Here is a 12,588-nt window from a genome sequence, read left to right as displayed (position 1 = left end):
ACATGAGCTGACACCAAGAGTTGGTTGCTTAACCAACTGCACCACCCAGGCGCCCTGACAAAAAACACACTTAAATTCAAACATACCAAAGAGGCTGAAAGTAAAGGATGGAAAAAGACATACCATGTAAACAGTAACCATAAGAACACTAGAGTAGCTACACTAATATCAGACAAAATAGACTTTTTTAAAAGATTTTTTTAAAGATTTTTAAAAAATTTATTTGGCACAGACAGAGAGGGAGAGAGTAAGCACAAGCAGGGGTTGTGGGAGGCAGGGGAGAAGCAGGCTTTCTGCTGAGCAAGGAGCCCAATGCGGGGCTCGATCCCAGAATCCTGGAATCATGACCTGAGCCGAAGGCAGACGCTTAACTGCCTGAGCCACCCAGATGCCCCCAAAATAGACTTAAAGATGAAAAACGTTACTAAAGAGGGATATTTTAAAATGATAAAATAGCTAACCCATTACTAAGATATAACAAAAACATATATAAAGCTAACAACAGAGCCCCTGAAATATATCAACAAAAGTGAACAGAACTGAATGAAAAGATACATAATAATGACAGCTGAGAATTTTAATACCCCACTTTCAATAACAGGCAGGACAAGGAGGCAGAGCATCAAAGAGGATACAAAAGACTTAAACAGCACTATATACCCACTAACCTAACAGACATCTATATCCTATTCCATCCAATAATAGTAGACTACAACCTCTTCTCAAGTACACATAGATCATTTTTCAGCACAGAACATATTAAAAAGCCTCAGTACATTTAACAGAAGTGAAGTCATAGAAAGTATGCTCTCCACCGACATGAAATTAAATTAGAAATCAAGAAGTTGGGGCACCTGGGTGGCTCAGTGGGTTAAAGCCTCTGCCTTCGGCTCAGGTCATGGTCCCAGGGTCCTGGGATTGAGCCCCGCATCGGGCTCTCTGCTCAGTGGCGAGCCTGCTTCACTTCCTCTCTCTCTACCTGCCTCTCTGCCTACTTGAGATCTCTGTCAAATAAATAAATAAAATCTTAAAAAGAAAGAAATCAAGAAGTTATGGGTAAATTAAACAACACACTCCCAAATAACCCATGGGTCAAAGAATAAATCACAAGAGAAATTAGAAAATACCTTGAGCTGAGTGAACACAAAAATACAACATACCAAAATTTATGGGATAGAAAACAATGGTTAAGGAAAATTTTATACCTATAACAATATTAAAAGAGAAGTAAGATCTCAACCTTCCATGTTAGGAAAATGGAAAAGAAAGAGCAAACTAAGTCTAAAGCAAGCATGAATGGGAAAAGTCACAGAGATTACAGGGGGAATTAAATGAAATACCTGAAAAAAATAGAGAAAAACCAATAAAACCAAAATAATGCTTTGAAAAGACCCAACAGACTGACAAACCTTTAGCTAGACTGGCCAAGAAAAGAAGAAAGAAGACTCATATTAGTCAAAATCAGGAATCAAGGAGGGAACATCATTACTGACCTTTGGAGAAAGACTATTCCTAAAGACTAGAGATACAGGATCCCAACTAGGTGCCATTGTATAAATCTCTCTAAATGTTCATTTCCCTAACTATACAAGATGAAATTGATCTATGCAAGTCACTTTCAAACTGTAAGCAAGCAAATCACTTTTTTCAAACAAAATCTTCCACAGACATACTACTTAAAATTAATACCTAACTTCTCCAAATCAAGATGGGTATGTTAGAGAATTGTGGCTACATCTCCTCCTTCTCTTAATGGGGATTCTGAAAAGCTATTCTAGCAGAACCAGAGAGCACCAGAGAACACAGTTCCTAAATTACTGAACTTGATTTTTTTTAAAGATTTTATTTATTTATTTGACAGAGAGAGATCACAAGTAGACAGAGAGGCAGGCAGGCAGAGAGAGAGAGAGAGAGAGAGAGGGAAGCAGGCTCCCTGCTGAGCAGAGAGCCCGATGCGGGACTCGATCCCAGGACCCTGAGATCATGACCTGAGCCGAAGGCAGTGGCTTAACCCACTGAGCCACCCAGGCGCCCCCTGAACTTGATTTTAAAGAATCTTAAAGCTCTAAGTGTTAGCTTTAGTAAATTACCTTCTTGTTAAAACTGCAGTCACACAATTCATTCTACTTCCACAAGATGGTGCTAATACATTCCATTCACCATTAAAATAGGTCTTGCATGACAGGGATGGAACTAGAAGGTATTATGCTGAGCAAAGTAAGTCAATCAGAGAAAGACAAATATCATATGATCTCCCTAATATGAGGAATTTGAGAGGCAGAGTGGGGGGCTTGGGGGCTAAGGAAGGAAAAAAATGAAACGAGATGGGATTGGGAGGGAGTCAAACCATAAGAGACTCTTAGTCTCATAAAACAAACTGAGGGTTGCTGGGGGGGTAGGGGAGTAGGGAGAGGGTGGTTGGGTTATGGACACTGCAGAGGGTATGTGATATGGTGAGAGCTGTGAAGTGTGTAAGCCTGACGATTCACAGACCTCTACCCCTAGGGCAAATAATACATTATATGTTAATAAAATAATTTTTTAAAAGGTCTTATTATTTTTATAGTTAATTTATCAGAGTCTATGATTATATAATACCCTTAATTTTCAAAGTCCTATTATGTTCCCTATGGCATCTTTATTACAAGCCTATGACACAGATAATATTGTACCCACTTTTCAGACAGACATTGTAGCACGTTATTAGGTGAGTGACCAAAGGTCACACAATTGATTAGTTAACAGATTTTCTATTGCTAGCTCTGTGATCATTCCTTAGATCACATTGCCAGTCTATAAATAATATTGTCAGATTCTCAAGGTCTTAGGCTGAGAACAAGGGGAAAATAAAAGGTGAGCATTACATACCATTCAAACTGATAAAAATTTCCCCTGGGCTCATATAGTGAATCATTACTATTTGTGCATAATACACATTTATATTTCCTTTGTTATTTCCTTATTAGAAGACCTCTGGTGGGGGCATATAGCTGGCTCAAACAGTAGAGCATGCAACTCCTGATCTCACAGTTATAGGTTCCAGCCCCACCTGTGTGTAAGGATTACTTAAAAAAGTAGAATCTTCTTTAAAAAAAAAAAAGAGCTCTGGTGATATATACTCCTATATAACCATAGTAAAGACTAAGCATTGATAAATAAAAACACCTCATACACACTGTCCCAATCGTAAACATAATAGCTATTTTTAAACCCCACATGGTTGGGTTTAATCTGGTTCATAATCTGGTTCACTAACTCTAAGTGCTATGAATTTAGAAAACAGGAGTATAATTTTTGCTGAATTCTCCTTTTTTGATTCAATGAGAGATACAAGAAGTTTTATAGAAACAGGAAAGAGACACATTTCACTTGAGGATACTACGTGCAGGGTAAAAACTATTCCTAACTCACATTAGCTAGCAACGGAGACAGGTTTTAGATTAACTTCAGAGAAATTAAAAGTAGTATTAGAAAAGGAGCTCAAAAATTACTCCTGCTCTAACATACAGTCTACCCAATTATTTATTCACATCCAAAAAATCTAGCAACACTAAGTTAAGGTTGTAAAGTTTTTTTTAAAGAAAATATAAACTGTAATTATGGATTCAGGATGCTGAAGAAATCATGCTTTCTTTGGATTCCGAAGGGGAAAAGGCAGTACGGAGCTCTCACACAAGGAGTTGAGAAATATTCTCAATTTAACCTACAAAGAACTCTTCAGGAATCTATAAGCAGTCTCCGACCTATAGGTCAAAGAAGTAGGTCATTTATATTTCATTTATTAAGATCAGTTAGATTATTTTTTACAGAACACCTTCAGGTGTAAAACTTCAGGGTTTTACTCAATTCTCCATGATTTTGTCCAATTCAAATGTCTTCTGTCGTTTTCCCAATTTATCTCACTGTCTCTAACAAGAGATCACCAGTTAGGAATTGTCCTATGTATACAGTGTTTGTCTTGTTTTCATTCCATTAATTTTCCTTATTTATGGTCCATTTTGGAAAAACACCTCAATTCCTTAAATCCTCCAAATGCATTTCAATGATTTTAATGTCTTCCTTGTCATTTAACATATTAAAAGACCTTTTAAAAACTGTTTGTGAAAAAAATAAAAAAGAACATAAAGTAAAATGTTAATAATGAGCATTTATGAATGTGGGATTACAAATGACTTTTACTTACCACATTATTTCTTTTTGTAACATTAAAATTTTTATAATTAATACATATATCTTCTTTTAGCAGCAGAGAAATTTTTTTTTAAAGATTTTATTTATTTATTTAACTGATAGAGATCACAAGTAGGCGGAGAAGCAGGAAGAGAGAGAGAGAGAGGAGGAAGCAGGCTCCCTGCAGAGCAGAGAGCCCGATGCGGGGCTCGATCCCAGGACACTGGGATCATGACCTGAGCCGAAGGCAGAGGCCTTAACCCACTGAGCCACCCAGGCGCCCCATCAGCAGAGAAATTTTAAAACATTTTTTACTATATCCACTTTTGCTATATTCCTTTCATTTTAACTGTTCTCCCCTAAATTTAATTTGCCACAATTATAAAATAGGTCTTCTTACAACAAAGGGAAAAAAAGCCTCTCAAGTGTGTACCAGTCAGTAGCTCCAAGTAACACAACTGAATGAATCAGAACTACTAGAAATGAAAGAAAATCATCCATGATTAAGAATATGACTAAGGTTTTGCATTTAAGGCATTTTCCTCCCAGGGAGAAAAAATCTGCAAAATCTCTGCAGTAAATCAATGTAACCCCAAAGCCTTTTGAGTTAGAATTATTTGTATTTGTTTGGCTTACAGTGCTTATTTGTTTGGCTTACAGTGCTTCTTTTAGAATACTAATTAGTCACAGTGCGATTTCTGTATACCTTTTATAAAAAGCCAAATTCGGCATAATGTATGTCCAAATTATTAGGACTTTAAAAGATAAAGAGTAAATTTAAATGCTACTAGAGTAACTGAAAGCCCCTAGACTGGAAGAAAGAAAGTTCTATATCAATAATTTCTTCCCATCTATTTATGCTTGTCTTCTGCTAAGAGCAGACAGAGGAGCTTGACATAGCAAGAATTTAAAAAGGGGAGGAGCATCAGAGAACAAAATTGTGGGTTTTTTTTAAAGTTTATTTTCTATTAGTCTCTACACCCAACATAGGGGTTGAACCCATGACCCCGAGATCAAGAGCCACACGCTCTTCCAACTGAGCCAGCCAGGTGCCCCCCAAAATGCATTTTATTAAACAAAAAACTTCTTAAATATATTTCCAAAACAAGCATTCTGATATCAAAGGGCTGAAATTTTGTATTTAACAGAGTCCTAACTAAATTTGTCATTGAATACACTGAGGCAGGTACCTTGATGCCTACAGTAAAGTAAGCTAAAGGAGTCCCAATTTCATTCATTATTACAGCAGCCTTCTCTTAATCCATGGCATCTCTAACAAGGGGATGTGATCAAAAGAGTGTGGTAGAAAAAAGCAAGGAGAATAGCAGCTGTTCATGAACTTTTCTAGCAAAAGAAAAGGCAAGGGGAGACAAAACTAAGAGAGGTCCTGAACTGAGAGAGATCTGCTAACAAGAACTGAGGGACAGAAAAGAGCTTCATAAACAACACCCACACCACCCTTTTATATTCTAGGCTTATTTCAACAAAATTCTAATATACTATAGCAATTTTTATATGTTATCATTTGTGTAAAACTGGAGTTTTTAGTGATCCGAAGGGGTACGTGCACCCGAATGTTTATAGCAGCAATGTCCACAATAGCCAAAGTATGGAAAGAACCTAGATGTCTATCAACAGATGAATGGATAAAGAAGATTTGGTATATATATACAATGGAATACTATGCAGCCATCAAAAGAAATAAAATCTTGCCATTTGCGACGACGTGGATGGAACTAGAGGGTATTATGCTTAGTGAAGTAAGTCAATCGGAGAAAGACAACTATCATATGATCTCCCTGATATGAGGAAGTGGAGATGCAACGTGGGGGGTTAGGGGGTAGGAGAAGAATAAATGAAACAAGATGGGATCGGGAGGGAGACAAACCATAAGTGACTCTTAATCTCAGAAAACAAACAGAGGGTTGCTGGGGGGAGGGGGACCAGGAGAGGGGGGTGCAGTTATGGACATTGGGGAGGGTATGTGCTATGGTGAGTGCTGTGAAGTGTGTAAACCTGGCGATTCACAGACCTATACCCCTGGGGATAAAAATACATTATATGTTTATAAAAGAGTAAAAAATAAAAAACTGTGGAGTTTTTTTTCCCTAACTGAATGGGTACTTTCCAAAATGCATATCACCTCTGCCTTAAGATAGTCACTATTTAGAAAGACTTCAGCCTGTAGAAAGTACTCTCTCCATTGCCGCGCCTCCTGGTATAAAAGTTACAGAGAAGGGTGTTTCATTTGCAGCTATTTATTCCTACCATATCACCAGCTGCTCCCAATAGTCTTTATAACACATGGATAATTAAAGCACAAAAAACAATTGTTCCAAAGATAAGCAGTATGAGACAGAAAACGTGGGCATTTGTCTTTATAATATAGTTACCTGTTAAGTCAACAAATAATCCACATTTGATTTCACTGTGATAAATTTTAGAGTAAACTAATGGACTTGCCACAATAGTGTTCACTTAGAGTAAAGAACAAACATATCACCTAGAGATAGCAGCAACAGCTACCATTTACTGAGCAGTTTCTGTTTCCTACGTAAGTTATTGAACACTCTACAACACATGCATCACATATTTAAGCTGTACAATAATTCTAAAAAGTAGGTATCACAATATTACCAATATGACACTGATATCATAGATGACTCAAATTTTGACTGAATTGATCTAATACTAGAAAAACTATCCATTGTGCTAAAATTCCTACTGTTAATAACACTGATAATTACTTTTGCCTCTTTTAAAATAAAATGTAATTAAAAAAAAGATTTTATGCACTTATTTGACAGAGACAGACACAGCAAGGGAGGGAACATAAGCAAGGGGAGTGGAAGAGGAGGAAGCAGGTTCCCCGCCGATGCAGGACTCGATCCCAGGACCCTGGGATCATGACCAGAACCGAAGACAGATGCCCAACTGACTGAGCCACCCAGGTGCCCCTATAATACAGATTTTGACGAAAGTCTGACTGTGGGTCAAATGACATTCCTAAAAATATAGTCACTAAATATATAGGAAAAGTCTAATATACCTAACTGATGATATGGAAGTCAATCACCCTGTCACCATCAAATTTTCCTTCTGGAAGGTTTTCTAAAAATGATAATGCCAGATAAGAGGTCAACAACCCATGGCAGATGTGAAAATGACCTATACATATGCCACTTTAAGTCTCAGCCTATCCTTATGACCATTTCCTAGAGAACATTCCTTCCCCACTCATTCTTGGCATAAACTTCAAGCTCACCTCCACACTTTTAAGCTTCCAGAAGCCATCCATGGCACCAGTATGTTTTGGGGTTTTCGTTTTTGTTTTGTCTTCCTCATCCCTGTCTTCTTGGCATACTAGTTGATAGGTTGATGCCATAAACGTTGTTTTGTTGTTGTTTTAAAGATTTTATTTACTTATTTGACAGAGATCACAAGTAGGCAGACAAGCAGGCAGAGAGAGAGAGAGGAGGAAGCAGGGTCCCTGCAGAGCAGACAGTCCAACGTGGGGCTCGATCCCAGGACCCTGAGATCATGACCTGAGCCAAAGGCAGAGGCTTAACCCACTGAGCCACCCAGGTGCCCCGATGCCATAAACTTTGTACCCGCCAATACTACCAAATCCTGTAACAAAACTCACTTATCATTCACTTTATAAAAAGGTTCATTTAAATGAAAACTGTTATAAAACCTGAGCTAAACTACTCAGCTCCTCTGATTATATTTGAAATAATTCAATTTATTAAAATGTGATTTTATAATAAGTTCAGGTATATTCCACTTCTGTGAAACATTCTAATTTAAGTATAACTCATAACTGTATAAGCCTGTTCTGCTAGGCATAGATCTAATATATAGAGTTTGATCAATCTTTAGGCTCTAAAAAGTCTTTTACAGGGATGCCTGAGTGGCTCAGTCTATTAAGTGTCTCCCTTCAGCTCAGGTTATGATCCCAGGGTCCTGGGATTGAGTCCCACATTAGGCCCCTTTGTTCAGCAGGGAGCCTAGTTCTCCCTCCGCCGCTCCCTCTGCTTGTGTTCTCTCTCTGACAAATAAATATATAAAATCTTTTTTTAAAGTCTTTTACATAAAAGTCATTTGCATAAGTATTTTATTAGAGATATATATACCTGTGATTACTATAATCTCAAAGACCATATTTGCCTTTGTTTCATTAATGGCAAATGTAATTTTCACAACAGTTAAACTAACCCTGACAGTATCTTCAAATAACCAGAATTAACCCTATACATAGAATGGAAAAACATTCAGTGAATTGATTTGATATATTTTACTCCATAATCCCCTGATGTTTAAAGTACCTTATGTGACATCTCCAGAAAACTACATTTTTCACATAAATTCATTTAACTAGCAATTACTGAATGGTCTATGTGTCAGAACCTGTACTGTGCCTAAGTGCTCAGTGAAAGACAGGGTTCTTGCATCTAGTTGCTCCATTTTTACATTATTCCCTTGATATTTCCAGATTCAGTACAATAGTACAAATATCAGTATAATACTGTTCATACAGTAAGTACTAAATATATACTCACTGATATTAAAATAGCAGAATTCATTTCATAGTAACAATTTTAGCTGATCCTGATCCTACTCTTCACCCACCCACCCATATATATACTCTGGGGCTGGCAGACAGCAATATATAACAAAGCAAAAGAAAAATTCATATTCGTGATGGAGATATGAAGGAGAAATGAAAGAAGAACATCTCATGTTACATTAAGGATAGAAAACATTTTCTTATCAACTGGCAACATGTAAGAATAAACAACACACTTAAAGGAATAAATAAATTTAGCATATTGGCTTTTGAAGTCAGAGACTTTTTTTGTTTTTTGTTTTTTAAAGATTTTATTTATTTATTTGACAGACAGATATTGCAAGTAGTCAGAGAGGCAGGCAGGGAGAGGAGGAAGCAGGCTCCCCGCTGAGCAGAGAGCCCAATGTGGGGCTCGATTCCAGGACCCCAGGATCATGACCCGAGCCGAGGCAGAGGCTTCAACCCACTGAGCCACCCAGGCGCCCAGTGAAGTGAGAGACTGTTTAAACTGACAAAGTATCACACAGTATTTACTGAACCGTATGATGATATCCCTAAATTCACATTCATTAATTTTGTTTATATTACCTAAGCCAGAAAGAACTTTCTTCATATTTACTCTGCTTGTGGGTTTCTACTCCAAAGTTGTAACAGAGAATGTGAAGATATCCAGTCTGCAATATTAAAAAGAAAAAGTCAGATTCATGATTTTTTAACGTTAAAAAATCTATAACAGTTCAAGAGTCTTTAAGACATGCTTTATTTTCTACATCAAAATAACCCACTATTCTTTATTTAAACCTCCCAAATTATCTAAAAAGGAGCTATAAAATATTCAGTTTGGGTAAGAGTTATATTTGGAAAAGTAATATATTACTATTAGAACTTGAAAGGTACCTTGTAACAGGAAATGGGAAACCTAACCATTGCCCAGCAAAAGGACAACCTCCTTTATAGGTTTCCAGATCCAGTAATAGGCATTAGATCAGCGAGTACAGTCAAAGAAAAAAGCATAAAAGAGGATGTTTTTGGGGCGCCTGGGTGGCTCAGTGGATTAAGCCTCTGCCTTCGACTCAGGTCATGGTCTCAGGGTCCTGGGATCCAGCCCCGCATCGGGCTCCCTGCTCGGTGGGGAGCCTGTTCCTTCCTCTCTCTCTGTGCCTACTTGTGATCTCTCTCTCTGTCAGATAAATAAATAAAATCTTAAAAAAAAAGATTAACTATGGTCTAGCACCGTAACATTCATTATTTTAAAAAAAAGAGGATGTTTTTTCAAAATCAAGACAACTTTAAAAAATTCCAAAGATCTGAAATGTGTCCAACATTTCATAGTCTAGCCATAGGACTTATTTAGAAATTGTTTAATAAACACTCTTTAACAAGAAAAATTTTCTTTACATAAATTACCCCTAAAATAAAAGTAGGAACGAATATGTGAATGGTGCCAGAGGAAAATACTTTTTATGGATTATCGGCATCTCAGTCCCTGCATCACTGCCATATCTTATATAATTTTCATCTGGCCAAATCCTGGGAAATGGCTTAAGAGAAAAAAATTTAATTTCTAATAACTTATCCAAACATCCTTCCAGAATCTGATTACACCCATATAATGGAATCCTTTATAAGTTTTACCTGAGTAAGACTACAGAAGCAGATCTTCAATTAAGAATCCAAGATCTGAGGCAAGTTATTCATAAGTAATGTGTAAAGACCTGTCTTCCTTCAAAAAAGTTTCCTTTTGAATTACAGTATATTCAGAAGAAATTCAATATGCATGCCTGAGCACTTCAGACCTACTGTATATTTCAATCTAAAATAAAGAATAGCCTTGGTAATGTGGGTCTGGCAAGAATCCAGAAGTATTTGAATACATTCTTGACATTTTAGCAGAAAAAGCTTAACTCATTACATGCCCCAGATCCCATAGGTTCACACAGGACCACACCAATTATACAGCTATACTGGAATAATGCAGCTCACATCCACTTGCTGCAGAGAGGCCTGTAACTAACTTGCACGGAAGAAAATGGAAATAAAACTTTCGACGAACACCTAATGTATATTAGTCTTTATTCAGTTTCCCCAGGATTTGTCTTTGCCCTCAAAAAATGTTCAAGTGTACTTACATTAAATGCTACTTCCTAGGAGAAAAAAATAATGCAAAATAATAACAAACTTACAACAACAAAGCTATAAAATACTAAAATATCTTTTTTTTTTAAACCCTACCCCTAAATGTGATGGTATTAGGAGGTGGGATTTCTTTTTTAAATTTCTTTATTTATTTGACAAATTTATTTATTTATTTATTTATTTATTTGAGAGAGAAATCACAAGTAGGCAGAGAGGCATGCAGAGAGAAGGGGAAGCAGGCTCACCACTGAGCAGAGAGCCCGATATGGGGCTCGATCCCAGGACCCTGGGATCATGACCTGAGCTGAAGGCAGAGGCTTTAACACACTGAGCCACCCAGGCACCCCAAAAATACTAAAATATCTTTTAAGAGAACCACAGTGTATTTTCAATGTAATGACAAAAATAAAATCTTTTAACTACCAATACTGCTTTATGCACGCAATCATTATACATTCAATAATAAATATTTACTATGCATCTCCTATCTATCAGGCACATTTCAGTCATTACAGATAAATCAGTAAACAAAACAGAGAAAAATCCCTGCCCTCATGACACATTTCTAACGGGGTATGAAGAACTAAGATTCATAAAAATATCCCTAAAAATATCTTTGCAGGGCATCTGGGTTATACAGTCAGTTAAGTGTCTGCCTTCAGCTCAGGCCCAGAGTTGGGCTCCCTGCTCAGTAGGGAGCCTGTTTCTCCCTCTTCCTCTGCCCCTCCCCCCAACCTTTGCACTCTCTCTCGATCTCTCTCTCCCTCATTCTCTCTCACTTGATCTGAAAGAAGTAAAATCTTAACAAAAACAAAAAATAAAAAATAAAAATATCTTCCCAGCCTTCCATGGAGTGCTAACCTCTCATTTTGCAAGCAATACACAATGGCAAAAACCAATACAAAGAAGGTAGGCCTGTAAGTCTGCTGTTACACTGGTCACACAGAAATGGACTTATGGAAGCTCCAAAACCCACGGGATATCTAGAACCTCCATCTAACTGCTACATCTACCAGCCCAGAAAGACAGCTCCAACTGAATAACGCCAACATGAGAGTATAGGGATGATTTTTAAAACTCAAATACTGCTGCTAATAGTAAGTTTCATCACTAAGTTTCAAGTTCAATCGGAGACCTTGTATTTTTTTTAAAGATTTTATTTATTGAGAGAGAGAGAGATCACAAGTAGGCAGAGAGGCAGGCGGGGGCGGGGGGAAGCAGACTCCCCACTCAGCAGAGAGCCCAATGTGGGGCTTGATCCCAGGACCCTGAGATCATGACCTGAGCCAAAGGCAGAGGCTTAACCCACTGAGCCACCCAGCCTCACCAGAGGCCTTGTATTTTTAATTAGCTAGATAAGGTCATCTTTTCTGCAAATTACTTTGTATATCAGTATTTTATTTTTTTTTTTTAAGATTTTATTTATTTGACAGAGAGAGAGAGAGATCACAAGTAGGCAGAGAGGCAGGCAGAGAGAGGAGGGAGCAGGCTCAGTGCTGAGCAGAGAGCCCGATTCGGGGCTCGATCCCAGGACCCCGGGATCATGACCTGAGCCGAAGGCAGAGGCTTAACCCACTGAGCCACCCAGGCGCCCCATATATCAGTATTTTAAAACTCAGAAAAAACAAAGCTCTTATTTCTCCAGTCCCAAGTCCTGAACTATTTTTCTTTCTGCTTTTGTTCTCTTCTACGCATTTATAGATCATGTATTT

At 37.6% G+C, this 12,588-nt stretch overlaps 1 protein-coding gene across 3 annotated transcripts in view; it reads right to left on the bottom strand.

Annotated features, from left to right (window-relative positions):
* The window catches only part of LOC125092250 (cationic amino acid transporter 3), a 311,497-nt gene that overhangs the window by 218,255 nt on the left and 80,654 nt on the right, over window positions 1-12,588 (bottom strand). For all 3 annotated transcript variants that reach the window (XM_047716623.1, XM_047716624.1, XM_047716625.1), the window contains exon 9: window positions 9,329-9,414. In XM_047716623.1, the coding sequence (XP_047572579.1) occupies window positions 9,329-9,414 (86 nt within the window). The remainder of the gene's footprint in view (window positions 1-9,328; window positions 9,415-12,588) is intronic.

Source organism: Lutra lutra, chromosome X (genome assembly GCF_902655055.1).
Source record: "Lutra lutra chromosome X, mLutLut1.2, whole genome shotgun sequence".
Classification (NCBI taxonomy): Eukaryota; Metazoa; Chordata; class Mammalia; order Carnivora; family Mustelidae; genus Lutra; species Lutra lutra.
Note: the sequence above shows the minus strand (reverse complement) of the source record. Positions and strands in the feature narration are given on the sequence as shown.